The sequence below is a fragment of the Mycteria americana genome, chromosome 24 (assembly GCF_035582795.1).
Source record: "Mycteria americana isolate JAX WOST 10 ecotype Jacksonville Zoo and Gardens chromosome 24, USCA_MyAme_1.0, whole genome shotgun sequence".
NCBI lineage: Eukaryota > Metazoa > Chordata > Aves > Ciconiiformes > Ciconiidae > Mycteria > Mycteria americana.
The window spans coordinates 4,753,361-4,765,127 of NC_134388.1; the positions used below are offsets into that span (position 1 = coordinate 4,753,361).

The following is an 11,767-nucleotide window of genomic DNA, read 5'->3' on the forward strand; positions in this document are numbered from 1 at the left end:
CGTGATACCCCCGCACCCCCCGGTCCTCCTGCATCCCCCGGTCCCCAGGCCCCCCCTCGCCTCCTGCATCCCACGTTACCCCTGCATCCCCCGGTGCCCGAGCATCCCCCGGTCCCCAGGCCCCCCCTCCTCCCGCATCCCGTGATACCCCCGCACCCCCCGCTGCCCGTGCACACACACACCCCCCCCCCCCGTTTTCCCGCACCCCCCGCTCCCAGCATTCCCGCTCCGCGCTGCCCGCCGGTGCCGCTGGCGGGGGTCGCCGGTGCCGGCGGAGCTGCGGCAGGCTGCGGCGGCACCCCCCGCCCCCGGCTCCCCCCGCCGCCCCCGCCCGGCGCACGGCGCGTCACGGCGGGGCCGGCAGCGGCGGCGGCGGCGGCGGCGGCGGCGGTGGGTGCGCTCCGCTCCGCGCCGCTCCGCGCCCCGCGCCCGCCATGGCGGCCCGCCGCCCCCGGGCCCTGCTCGCCCTCGGCCTGGCCCTGGCCGCCGCCGCCGCCGCCGCCACCGACCCCTTCTCGCCCCAGCTGGGAGACACCGCCGGGTGCCGCGGGCAGTGCGGCCGCAGCCTGCCGCGCCGAGCCGCCGCCGTGAGTCCGGCCGGGCAGCGGGGGGCAGCGGGGGGCAGCGGGAGCATCAGTAGCATCGGGAGTACCGGGAGCATCGGGGGCACCGGGGGGGGCGGGGAACCCAGGGGCACCGGGAGCATCGGGGGGGGGGCCGGGGGCACCAGGGGGAGCTGGGGGCACCGGGGACACCGGGGATACCGGGAGCACCAGGGGGAGCTGGGGGCACCGGGGGCACCGGGAGCACCAGCCCGCCCTGCGCGGGCATCGCCGCCGCACGGCCCCACACCGGCCCAGCACCGCGGGGGCACCGGGAGCATCATGGGGGAGCACAGGGGGAGCCCCGGTGGTCTCCTCCAGCGTGGCTTTGGGGTGTCCCCGGTGAGGGCATCTGCCCCGGTTTCGGGTGCCCCCAGCGGTTTTGCCCGTCCCGGCTTTGGGGTTGCCCCCCCTGGGTGTCACCTGTGCCGGGTTTGGGGTGCCCTCGGTGGCGGCAGCCACGCCGGGTTGGGGGTGCCAGTGGTGAGGCCCTGTCCCCCAGCTGCCCGCCTGCCCCCCATCACCGGCAGCATGGCACAGCCGTCCCCGGGAGCGGTGGCACAGGGCCAGGGGGGCCGAGGACAGCCGGGGCGAGCGGGTGACACCGTGGCGGTGGGGTGGGCCAGCACCGAGCCACCGCAGCGGGGACTGAGATGGAGCCGAGTGCCGGTTGCTGGACCCAGAGCATCACGGAAAGCCCCGGATCAGAGCTGCCATAGCCGTGCCGTGCCGGGGGCCGTGTGGTGGCACCCGGCACCGTCCCCGAGCCCCCGCGGTGGCAGGGCCGAATCTAGGCCAGCGCCTTGGCAGGAGCCCGCTGCCGGGGGTGGGGATGGAGTTGTTTTCCCATCTGGGCTCAAGCTGCCTCCCTGCCAGCACCCAGCCCCGCCTGCGCTCCCCCATGGGCGCACGGACCCCCCGGGTGGGGGCACCCGCTTCCCCCAAGCCTCGCAGATTCATGCAGTGACCCCCGCGTAGGCTCAGTGCCCCCCGTGCGTCCCCCCCAGGGTGTTCCCAGCCCCCCCAATGCGTGCACCCCCTCCATGCACACACACACCTCCCCCCCCAGCGCAGCCCCCACCTCCTGCCGGCGCCCAGCCAGTGCCAAGCACCCCGACAGAGACGGGGGGACCTGCTGCGTCCTCGACGGGGACGAGGCCACGTGCAAACCTGACCTTCGGGTGCAAGCCTGGGGGGCGAAGGCAGCTCTCCCTCCCCCGGGGAATGCCCTCGCCCCAGGTTTGGGGTGCCAGCCCCCGACCGTGGTCCTGCAGGGGGGTGGCGGTGCCCGGTGCCCCCCAGCCGGGTGCGGGGTGGGGGGGGGGGGGTCCGGCGCAGCCACCGGGCTGAGCTTGGTGCCAGCTCCACGCTCTCCTCCTCCTCCCTGCAGGATGCTGTTCTCAACGCCTGTTACCGGGGCTGCCGGCTGTTCTCCATCTGTCACTTCGTGGATGCAAGCGCCGAGCTGAACACAACCAGAGCCGAGTGCGAAGCAGGTGAGGAACCGGCGGCCGAGTGGCCCCCGCGCCCCAAACACCGTCCCGGGGGGGTTCCCCGTGTACCCCTGGCACCGCCGCGACGCCTTCCACCCTCCCGAGCATCCTGCCTCTGCTCGGCCCCACGCTGGGCCCCGGGACCGCATCCGGATCCCGCTGCAAACCAAGCGGGGTGCAGATTTACAACCACTGGGTGTAAATCAGGACGGGTAGGGGGGTCCTAGGGGCGCAGGGCTCATCAAGGGGATCGAGCACCCCCTAATTCTGCCCCCCCTCCTGCCTCACAGCGTGCGCTGAAGCCTACAGCAACGCGGAGGAGCAGTTTGGCTGCGTGACGGGGTGCCGCAAGCAGCTGCCCGAGGTGGAGAGCAGGAAGGAGAAGGTGAGGGGCCAGGGAGATGGGGACCCCCTGTTCCCCCCCCTTATCCCGCCCAGCCTGTCCCTGGTGCCACCGGCCGTGGCTCTGCCCTGTCCCTGCACCTGGCTCCTTCCCAAAGGGTCTGTGGGCAGGAGGCAGCGGGGGCTGGACGTGCCCCCCCGGGGCACCCCGGCTGCTCTGTCCCTGTGTCGTCACCTCGTGGGACTGCCGGGGACTGGCCGGGGAAGGCATTCGCCTCTGCAAGGAGCCTGGAGCCGTGGGGCTGCCCTCGGGGTGGCTTCTCTGGCCGCCTCGGCCCTTGCCCGACCCCTGGCATGGGGGCACGGGGTGTCTTGGTCACCCTGGGCATGGCAGGGACCAAAGTTTGTCCCGCTGCCGGGCAGAGCAGGCCACGCCAATGCAGTGGAGACCACTGCCACCCTGCTGAGCCCACCGGCCACCCCCTGCCTGGGACCCCATGGGGGGACACTGGGATGTGGTGGCTTGGCCCCTGGGTCCCACTTTAGGAAGGACCCCTTCCTCCCGGGGGAGCTCAGCCCAGTCCCTCCTCTCCCTGGGCATGGAGGCTGTAACACCCCGCACGTGCAGCCTGCCCATCCCTCCATCCCTCCATCCATCCTCCATCCCTCCATCCATCCTCCATCCCTCCTTCCTCCCTCCATCCATCCTCCATCCCTCCATCCATCCTCCATCCCTCCATCCATCCTCCATCCATCCTCCATCCATCCTCCATCCCTTCATCCATCCTCCATCCCTCCATCCATCCCTCCATCCTCCATCCCTCCATCCTTCCTCCCTCCATCCATCCTTCCTCCCTCCATCCATCCTCCATCCATCCATCCATCCTCCATCCCTCCATCCTTCCTCCCTCCATCCATCCTCCATCCCTCCCTCCCTCCCCAGCACAGGCATCCAGCTCCATCCCTCCCCTCGCTGCCTCCCGGCCGCCCCCGCCAGCAGCCTCACACCTCGGTGAGCCCCGGGGCCGGCACCCGGCTTCCCTCGGCGCTTTCCCGGGGCGGGCTGGGACCAGGCAGGCTCCCCGCACGCTCCCCGCACGCTCCCGCTGCCCGGCGAAAGCCACGCTGCGGGGTGCCTGCTGCGTCTTGCTTTATTTTATGTCCTGTTATACGTGCCCCTGCGGACGGGTGCTCGGGACCTGCTGGGTCGATACGAGGCTGCTGCCGGCCCATCGCGCTGCTTCGTCCCAAGTATAAAACGCAGATTAACGGGGCTCGACCCGGGCTGCCGGAGGTTTGGGCGAGGCAGGGCGATTACGCCGAATTCCCAGGGTGAGAGGTTCTGACCAGTGACTGTTGCAGATTCCCCCAGTTTTGATCTGTTATCCTTCCCAGCAATTAGCAACGCTTTTTCCTCCTACATTTAATTAATTCACTTTTGCCCAATTAATTAAATTAGACTTTGGCCCAAGGTAGAGGCTTTTGGCTTTGTATGCGTGCAGATGAAGATGAATTTGTGCTGTAGAAAGCTGCGGCTCCTTTGAAAAACCACTTTCCAGCCTGTTTTTAAGACCTTCCCGGTTTCTGATGCCATTTCCCAGCCCCACTCCGAGGTCAGGGATAAATATCGGGGGGCGACCGGCTGACGGGGAGGGCCGTCACCCCCTTCATCCACCCCAAAGCATTTTTCCTTCGGGTTCCCAGACAAGCAGGCAAAGCAGATTTAGTATAATAATTAGATACAGAATCTGACCTATTTATTTCCTGTTTGCTGGTTTGACCGTGCAAGGGGCTGTCGGAAAATGTTCGAAGCCAGTGGCAGGGAGCAGCCAAGCGGATTCCAGCAGGGATGCTTTAAAAATAACAAACCGCCGCGACGGCCAAGAATCCAGGGCACGGAGAGGCTGCCAGGAGAGAAACGCCCTCGGCATCTCGGCCGCTCCGCTCCTATTGTTTAAAGCGCTGGTGCGAGCGCAGGGCTGCCGAGGGGCTGGGTGGTGGCCCTGGGGCTGGGTGGTGGCCCTGGGGACCACAGCCCCGGGCTTGGTGACCCTCGCAAGGGCAGAGCGCAGGTCCTGCACATCCCCGTCCCTGGGAGAAGCAGGCTGAGCCCCAGACCTGAGCGTCCGGGCCACGTCCTCGGGGTGAGACGTTGTCCGCCGGGGTGGGTGACAAGGGGATGGCGGTGACACCGTGTCCCTGCTCCTTTGCAGAGCCTGGAGCTGAAGGCGCCGTCGTTCTCCATGTTCGATTTGGTCTCCACCTTCTGCAACGACATCGTCAGCTCTGCCCAGAGCTTCATCTCCTCCACTTGGACCTTCTACCTGCAGGCGGACGATGGCAAGGTCGTGGTGTTTCAGGTGGGGGTGTCCCGCGTCCCCTCTCTGCTGGGTACCGAGAGGCGTGGGGACCCCCTCGCTCACCGCTTTCTCCCTCTTTCCCTGCTGACCGCCAGTCCCAGCCTGAGATGGAGTATCCAGTACCCGAGGCGCAGGAGACCCAGCCGGCGCGGCCGGGACCGGGGTCCAGCCCCCGCATCCCCCAGCCCCACACAGGTGCGGGGGGGTCCGGGCTGCCGGCGAGGGGGGCCAGGAGCCTCCGAGCCCTCCTGGCTCTCATCCGATTTCTCCAGGGCTAAACAAATTACCCGCTTCTCGGGTCTGATTAGCTTCCCACACCCCGCACCCATGCAGAGGGGGTGAGTCCAGACTCGGGACCCACTCCAAGAAGCTGCCGGGATCCTCTGCACCCCCGCAGCGGGCAGAGGGTCCCTGGGGAGGAGAGGGGACCACCCGGCACCCCTGCACCCGATCGTGTGCCGGCAAGGGGATGGGGAGCGGGGCAGGCGTGCCCACAGTGGGTGCCCGGGCTCAGCATCGCCTCTCTCCCACCAGGCCCCCGGGCGAAGGGGGAGAAGCCCCCGGGGAAGGAGCCGCGGGGCAAAGCCAAGGCGCAGCACGCGGACCCCCCGCAGCCGGAGCACGACTTCCTCGGCTGCGTGTCCAAGTAGGTGCAGCGGGGCTGTGCGGGGGTCCGGACCCGCCGGAGCAGATGCCCCGATTCCCACCCCGTTCCCTGCCATAAACTCATCCTTTTTCGTTGGCGGGGTGTGGTGGGGTGTTACAGGCGCTCGGGCCTTCCTCGCTGGATCCTGGCTGCCTGCCTCTTCCTCTCCATCATGGTGATGCTGTGGCTGAGCTGTGCCAGTTTGGTGACTGCCCCCGAGCAGCACGTCAAGACCCAGGTACGGGGTGAGCGGTGCTCAGCGCGGCTGGGGGGTGTCCTTCGGGGGTCCCCGACACCCTGGGTCTCCCCGTCACGGCTGGGTTGAGCCTCGCAGGGCTGAGATGTGGCCGTACAGTGTTTGTGGTGCTCGGCCACCGTGCTGGGCTTGCCGGCGTGTCCGTGCTGTGCCGTACATCCCCAGCCAGCCCCGCGGTGTTCCCGGTCTGGGGACAAGGGGGTCCTGTCCCCTGCGCCAGGGCTGCACGGTCCCCTCTGCCTCTCTTCCAGTCTCTGAGCATCAACGGGGACAAGGAGTACCTGGAGGACCTGGACGGCCCCGGCGCCTTCCCCCTGCCGCCCGTCATCGCCGTCACCCTGTGCCCCGCGCGTGGTGGCGAGGACGCGGGGCCGCTGCCCCTCAAAGTCGACCTGGACAAGACCGTCCTGTAGTGCTCCCACCCCTTCTTGTCACCTCCATGCCACCTCCCTGTCACCGTCCCCACGGCATCGTCCCCGGTCCCGCTCCGCTGCCCCTCTGGCTGCCCCATGTCCCCGGCTCTGGCACGGGGGGACCAGGGGTACGATCTGGCTTGGTCCCGCTCTCCTCCCCAGGGATGGCTGCTGCGGAGGAGGCTCCCGGGAGCCGGGCAGCGGCTTTGCCTCCTCCGTAGACGTGCTGTTTGCTGGGATCCTGGTTTCCAGTGCTCGGGAGCCAAGAGAGGAGCTGCCAGAGAGGGGAGGCTGGAGGGAGCCCGTCCTCGTAGCGGGGCGGTCTGTCTCCTCCCGACTGGAGCCCCCGGGGCCCCGCAGCCCTCCGGGCATGGGTCCAGCGCTGGGCAGGAGGGAGCCGGCTGCGGTGGGGGATGGAGAGTATCTGCAGCGTTCTGGGCTTTGGCTCGGCACATCCCCGGCCTCCCACCTTGGGCTGAGCCTCCAAGGCGCCGTCTCCAGCCCTGGGAACTCCCTTCCGCCGGCCGGAGCCAATTGCCTTGGGGAGCCGAAACGTGGCGAATGGATTTGGCGTTGGCAGCCGGAGAGAGGAGCGGATCTCGCCGCCTCCGTGCCCACGCGAGGACCCAGCCGGCCCCTTCCCGGAGCTGCGGAGGGGCCCTGGGATGGCTCCTTCCCCTCCCTGCTCCGTGATGCCTTTGGGGCGGCTGGCCCTGATGCCGACGGGTTGCTGGTGGGACCGAGCAGGGGATGAGGTGGTGTTTCCCTGCCTCGTGCTGCTGCAGCGCGTCCAAGCTCGGGCAGGAGGTGGGAGCTGCCAGGACGCCTCCGTCCTGGGCTCAGCATCCCTGCCCGACGCCGGGAGCGGCTCAGCCTGCGGGGCTGTAGCTGATGGCAGGACCTAGCGGCAGCCGGCCTCCTGGTCCCCGGGCTCACAGCGCTGCCCTGGAAGTGGGGGACCAGCCCTGGGGTCTCCCAGCCAAGCGGGGACCCCCTCGGCTCGCCCCAGCACAGTCCCTCGGCATGGAGGGGTCCCCTCCTCCCCCTGCTCCGCAGGGCTCTGCTCCCGCAGCCAGGCTCGGTGCGAGCCAGGGCATCTCCCTTTCTCCCCACCGTTCTCCATCACTTGACTTCATGCGTCGTTTCGTGGTTTGATTTGCACCAGCATGTGGTTCCTCAGCCCCCGGCGCCCCGTGGGGACACCCCTGCGCTCGGGAGGGACGGCTTGGTGGCAGCGGTCCCTGCCATCCCTGTGTCCACCTAACACGTCTGTACAGATTAACTTATTACCCGCGACTTCCCACCCTTGGGTTTTTAGGCTCTCTCTGTGTGCCGGCCGTTCCCCGGCACCGAGCGGTCTCGGGGGCCATGGCGTGGTGGGGCGGGGGACTCTCGTCCCCATCCTCGCTGGTTTTGTGCTGCTCCATATCACTTTCTCCCACGCAACATATCTGGGTTTGGGGAACTGGGTTGGGGGGGGTGTGTGTTTGTCTCGTGTCCGTTTTGGGGTACGCTTTTCGTGGTCACTTTTTGGCCGCTCGGCTCAGTGTAAAGCTCGGTGGAGTCTGTGGTGTTGTCCCGGCCACGGCGGCTCTCCCCATCCCCGGGGTGCAACTGCGCCGGGCTGCGAGCTCGGGGGAGAGGGCAGCCACAGAGCCCCCCCCCCGGCTTCGCTTCCAAAGGGCAAACGCAGCCCCAGGCTGGCTGGGCGGCACGGGCAGAGGGGAAATAAAAGGTTTGTACCAGACCCGGATGAGTCAGTGGCTTCACGGGTGCCCATCGCCAGCTGGGGAGCAGGTTTGAGCCCCCGCGCGGGGCCGGCAGGAGGGCGCAGGTCGGTTCCCAGCTCGCCATCCCATCTTTGCAAGCTGAGCCAGGATGAAACCTCTGGCAAACCGGAGAGAAATCCCCTGCTTGGGCTGTTTTGCATGGACACGAAGCGATGCTCCTCTCCACCGTGGGCTGCGGGGCCGACAGAGTCACGGGATGAAGAGATTCAGCATCAAGCGTAAAAGGAGATGCTGCATTCCTTGGGGAGCTGGTACCAACGCCCGTGGGCTGGGTGGGCTCGGTGGGTGCTGGGAGGGCGTGGGGTGGGCAGGGGACCACGCACCCCAACACATCCACCCATCAGCCGCGAGGAGGAGGAGGCTGAGACGCGGCAGTGGGGAGGACTGTGTGCACATGCTCACGCATGCATAGGAAGAAGGGGAAAGAGGGCTTTTCCCACTGAAAATTGCCAGCCGACACACAGCCGCCTATTTTGAGGAGAGAAAGCGTGAATCGGGCCGTGCACGTGCACGACACGTCAGCGTAACACGCTGCGGCCGCCCGGGCTTGCGGGCTGGGACGCGCTTTCACGTGTGCGCGCCCACCTTTCCCCCACGGCCTGTGTTTTTCCTGGCGCGGCACCCGCTTCCACGCCACAGTCGAGCTCTCCCCATGCCAAGCACGACACAAAAGCTCACGCAAGGGCCTGGAGGATCGTTTTTAGCACTTCAGTAGCTCAGCAGGGTCCCGTCCTCGGAGCCAGCAGCAGCACGGGGCCCCCGAGGAGCCGGGGCTGGTGCTGGCCCCAGCTGCTTGTTTTCTCCGGGATGCGGAGTTGGGGATGAGGAGGTGCTGCCTGACCCCGGGGAGGGCTGCGGATGGATGCTGGGGTGCTCAGCACGAGTCGCAGCCAAAGAAGGATCTCCAAAGGGGATGCAGAGCCCGGTCTGCTGCCTGCCAGCAGCCTCCGCTGCCGGAGCAGGGCCCCCGCCTGGCCCTAAATTGGGGGTGCGATGTCACCCCCACGCGGCGCGGCAATGCCGGGTGCTGGAGGGGGATGCTGCGCTCTGCGGGCTGGGCTCAGCTCGCTAAACGGAGGGGAGAGGGATGGTGTTTTCAGCTCGCTGCCTGCCCTGCCTCTGCAGCAGGCTGGGAGCCGTGCGGAGGATGCTCCGGGCAGCCCTGGCTGTGCGGGGCTGGCGTGGGAGGCAGAGTGTTTGCCATGGCCGCATGGCCCGGGCGATGGGATTTGGGGGGTTGCACGGTGTCCTCAGCAGGCAGCTGGGTGCCTTGGGGTCCCAGAGGGGTGTCGGGCACCGGCAGGACAAGCGGGAAGGGCTGAGAGATGGGAGTCCAGCGCTGAGCAGCCTTTGGGGTAGGTGCAAGCGGATGACCCAGAGGCAAGAGCCTCCCAGCCGGGGCCAAGCCACCAAGTGCCCCCCGGATGGCATGTCAGGGGGTGTCTTTCTCCGGCATTTTCCATACGGAGCCCAGGGCATCAATGCTGAGCCCCGTTACGGGCTGGGGGACAGTGCTGGCAGCCGCTCGCCCCCGGACACCCTGCGGTGATGGAGCAGCAGTTGGGTGCAAGCGGGAGCAAACAGGGAAACCCCGGGATGGTGCTGCCCAGGGGTGAGACCCCCAGTGCGGGGCTCTCTGCATCCCCCTGCCTCAGGCTGGTGCAGAGGGAGGTGGCGAGGCACAAGATCGGTGCAGACAGCTGGTAAACCCTGCCCGCTGCGGGCAGCGGCTCCGACCGGGTCCCCTCCCGGGATGGGAGCCGGGCTACAAACCGTGGACAAGCTCCTCGCCTTTAAACTGGAGTCAGATTCCTTGTTGCTGGCTCGGGGTGCAGGAAACCGTGCCCAGGAGCAGGTGAGGAGGGACCCCATTCTAACAAGAAGGAGACGCATGAAATTAGCTGGTTCCACTCCCCCCAGCAGGCAGCCGGGGTGTTTTCCATCCGACGCCTTCTCCTTCTCGCTCCCTCTTTTCTTTTTTCACGGGGGAAGCAAAATTCACGGTGTGTGGCCCCATCGGCAACGGGCAAGCCAGCTCGTGGTGGAATCGCACCCTCCAGCCCATGGCCGGCGGCGAGGGCATGGGGGACCATGAGCCCGTGGTGGGTCGCGTCCTCGCAGTGAGCATCTGTGCCCCCACGCTTGCCTCCCACGTGTCCAGCCACAGGTCGGCAAGGAATCGCAGACCGGTAGGTGGGGACCGTTAGCCACGCTGCGGCAAGAAGCGGCCTCAAAAAGCGGGGGGAAGGCCAGCAAGCTGCCCCCCACACCTCCGCCACGGACCCCCGCAGCATCTCCCTGCTTGTGTGATGCCATCGCTCGGCCTCTGTGCCGGCAGCGGGTGCCGAGGGTTGCAGGGGTCTCGCTGGCCGCGGTTGGGTTCGGCAGCCCCCTCCGGCTGCTCTCTCCACGGCTGCGTGGGGCTGCTGTTCTCACCTCCGGAAAATGCCCCCTCCTTTCTCCCCCCTGCAAATCTCAGCTGCCGGGAGCTGGCCCGGCTCCACCGCCGCTCGCACACTCCAGCTGAGGAGCCGGGCCACGCGGCGAATGCATTTGTGCACGGATTTCCCTCCCCTCTTGCTGTCTGCTCCCGACGGTGTCGTTCTCCCATGCTCGGGGATGACTTCAGGAGCACTTGCAACTCCTTGTCCCACTGTCAGATGCCCGGAGTCCTGTGCCGTGTCCTGCTGGGACGTCTCTGCTTGGGAAGAGCATTGGGGTCCATGGTCCAGGGATGTGCGCAGGGCAGAAAGCCCAGGACTGGGACAGCAGGGTGGGGAAGGACTCCGAGAAGTCCCTGCCTTGCACACATGCGTGCAAACCCCCGTTTTCATGATCTGTGATCAATTCTCCCGATTCAGAGTGGACGCGGTGTTGGTTCACCTGGGTCTGCACCCGTCGCTCCCTTTCGCTCCTTCCCAGTTGCATCCCGGGGAGATGCTGCTGGACACAAAGCAGCCGGGGGGAGGTTTCTTATTCTTGTCTCGTGTTGGAGGAATGAGGGTCTTTCATGAGAAAGCACAATCAGGGTGAAACAGCGGTTTTGGGCCCTGCCAGAGCAGGGCTTTTGAAGATGACGGAAAAAGAGCCTGGGCTCCTATCTCAGCTGGGAAAAGGATATTTTCTAGCTGCTCCAGCTGCCTCTCGCTGCCCCTGGCCCGGCTCCTGCTAGCACATGGCTGCAATCCGGTGCCGTCCTGACCAACACGCAGAGCTGTAAATTCAGCTTTAAGCCCAACGGAGGTAAGTCTCCATCCAGAGATGGAGCGAGGATGAGGATGCAGGGTGGGGAGTTGGATGGGGGTTCAAAGCGACCTCCGGCAGCACCGTTGGCCCCGGCACTGTCCTGACCCTGCACGTGGGAGCTGAGCCCTTGTCCTTACAGGTGCTCCTTCGAACCATGCTGGGCACCATCCTGGAGCCGGCAGCAAAGCTCACGTGGCCTTTAAAGACGGAAACCTCACGGTGCTGCCGAAATCAGGCAGCTGGGCTGGCAGGGGAGCGCCGTGCCGTGGACGGCCACCCGGGAAAACACATCCATGGGTTTCCTCTCCCCGTCCTCTTTCCTATGACCTACCCCAAAGAAGCGGAGCCACGGGTGATTCAACAACAACAAAACCAAACGAAAAACAATCTCCTCGTGCTAATGGGATTGGTTCTGTCCCTACCACGCACATTCCAGCCTGGCTCGAGGGACCGCTTGGGGCAGGGGGGAAGGGGAGGCTAATGAAGCCAAATTATTCTCCGTCTTCAAATGTCAGAGTTCAGCGCGGTGCCGCTGGCTGGACCGGGCGCAGCTGCTGTGCCGTGGCGATGCCGTGTGGAGGCGAAGCACCCTCTCGGCAGCCGGCACAGAGCGCCTGCG

The 11,767-nt window shown here is 67.1% G+C and overlaps 1 protein-coding gene across 1 annotated transcript; it reads left to right on the plus strand.

Moving 5' to 3' along the window:
* The first annotated feature begins 390 nt into the window (after nt 1–390).
* TMEM59L (transmembrane protein 59 like) lies at nt 391–7,859 on the plus strand. The gene is made up of 8 exons (XM_075524214.1): nt 391–587; nt 1,993–2,098; nt 2,386–2,480; nt 4,651–4,797; nt 4,893–4,992; nt 5,332–5,443; nt 5,564–5,681; nt 5,951–7,859. The coding sequence occupies exons 1-8, from the start codon at nt 435–437 to the stop codon at nt 6,110–6,112; spliced, it is 993 nt and encodes a 330-aa protein (XP_075380329.1). The 5' UTR covers nt 391–434; the 3' UTR covers nt 6,113–7,859.
* Nucleotides 7,860–11,767: the final 3,908 nt, after the last annotated feature.

Bases quoted from the DNA above. Each gene is read 5' to 3' on its own strand.
- TMEM59L (XM_075524214.1), top strand. From the start codon at position 435: ATGGCGGCCCGCCGCCCCCGGGCCCTGCTCGCCCTCGGCCTGGCCCTG. The intron at 4,798-4,892 runs GTGGGGGTGTCC...GCTGACCGCCAG, and splicing joins GCAAGGTCGTGGTGTTTCAG to TCCCAGCCTGAGATGGAGTA. The intron at 5,682-5,950 runs GTACGGGGTGAG...CCTCTCTTCCAG, and splicing joins AGCAGCACGTCAAGACCCAG to TCTCTGAGCATCAACGGGGA.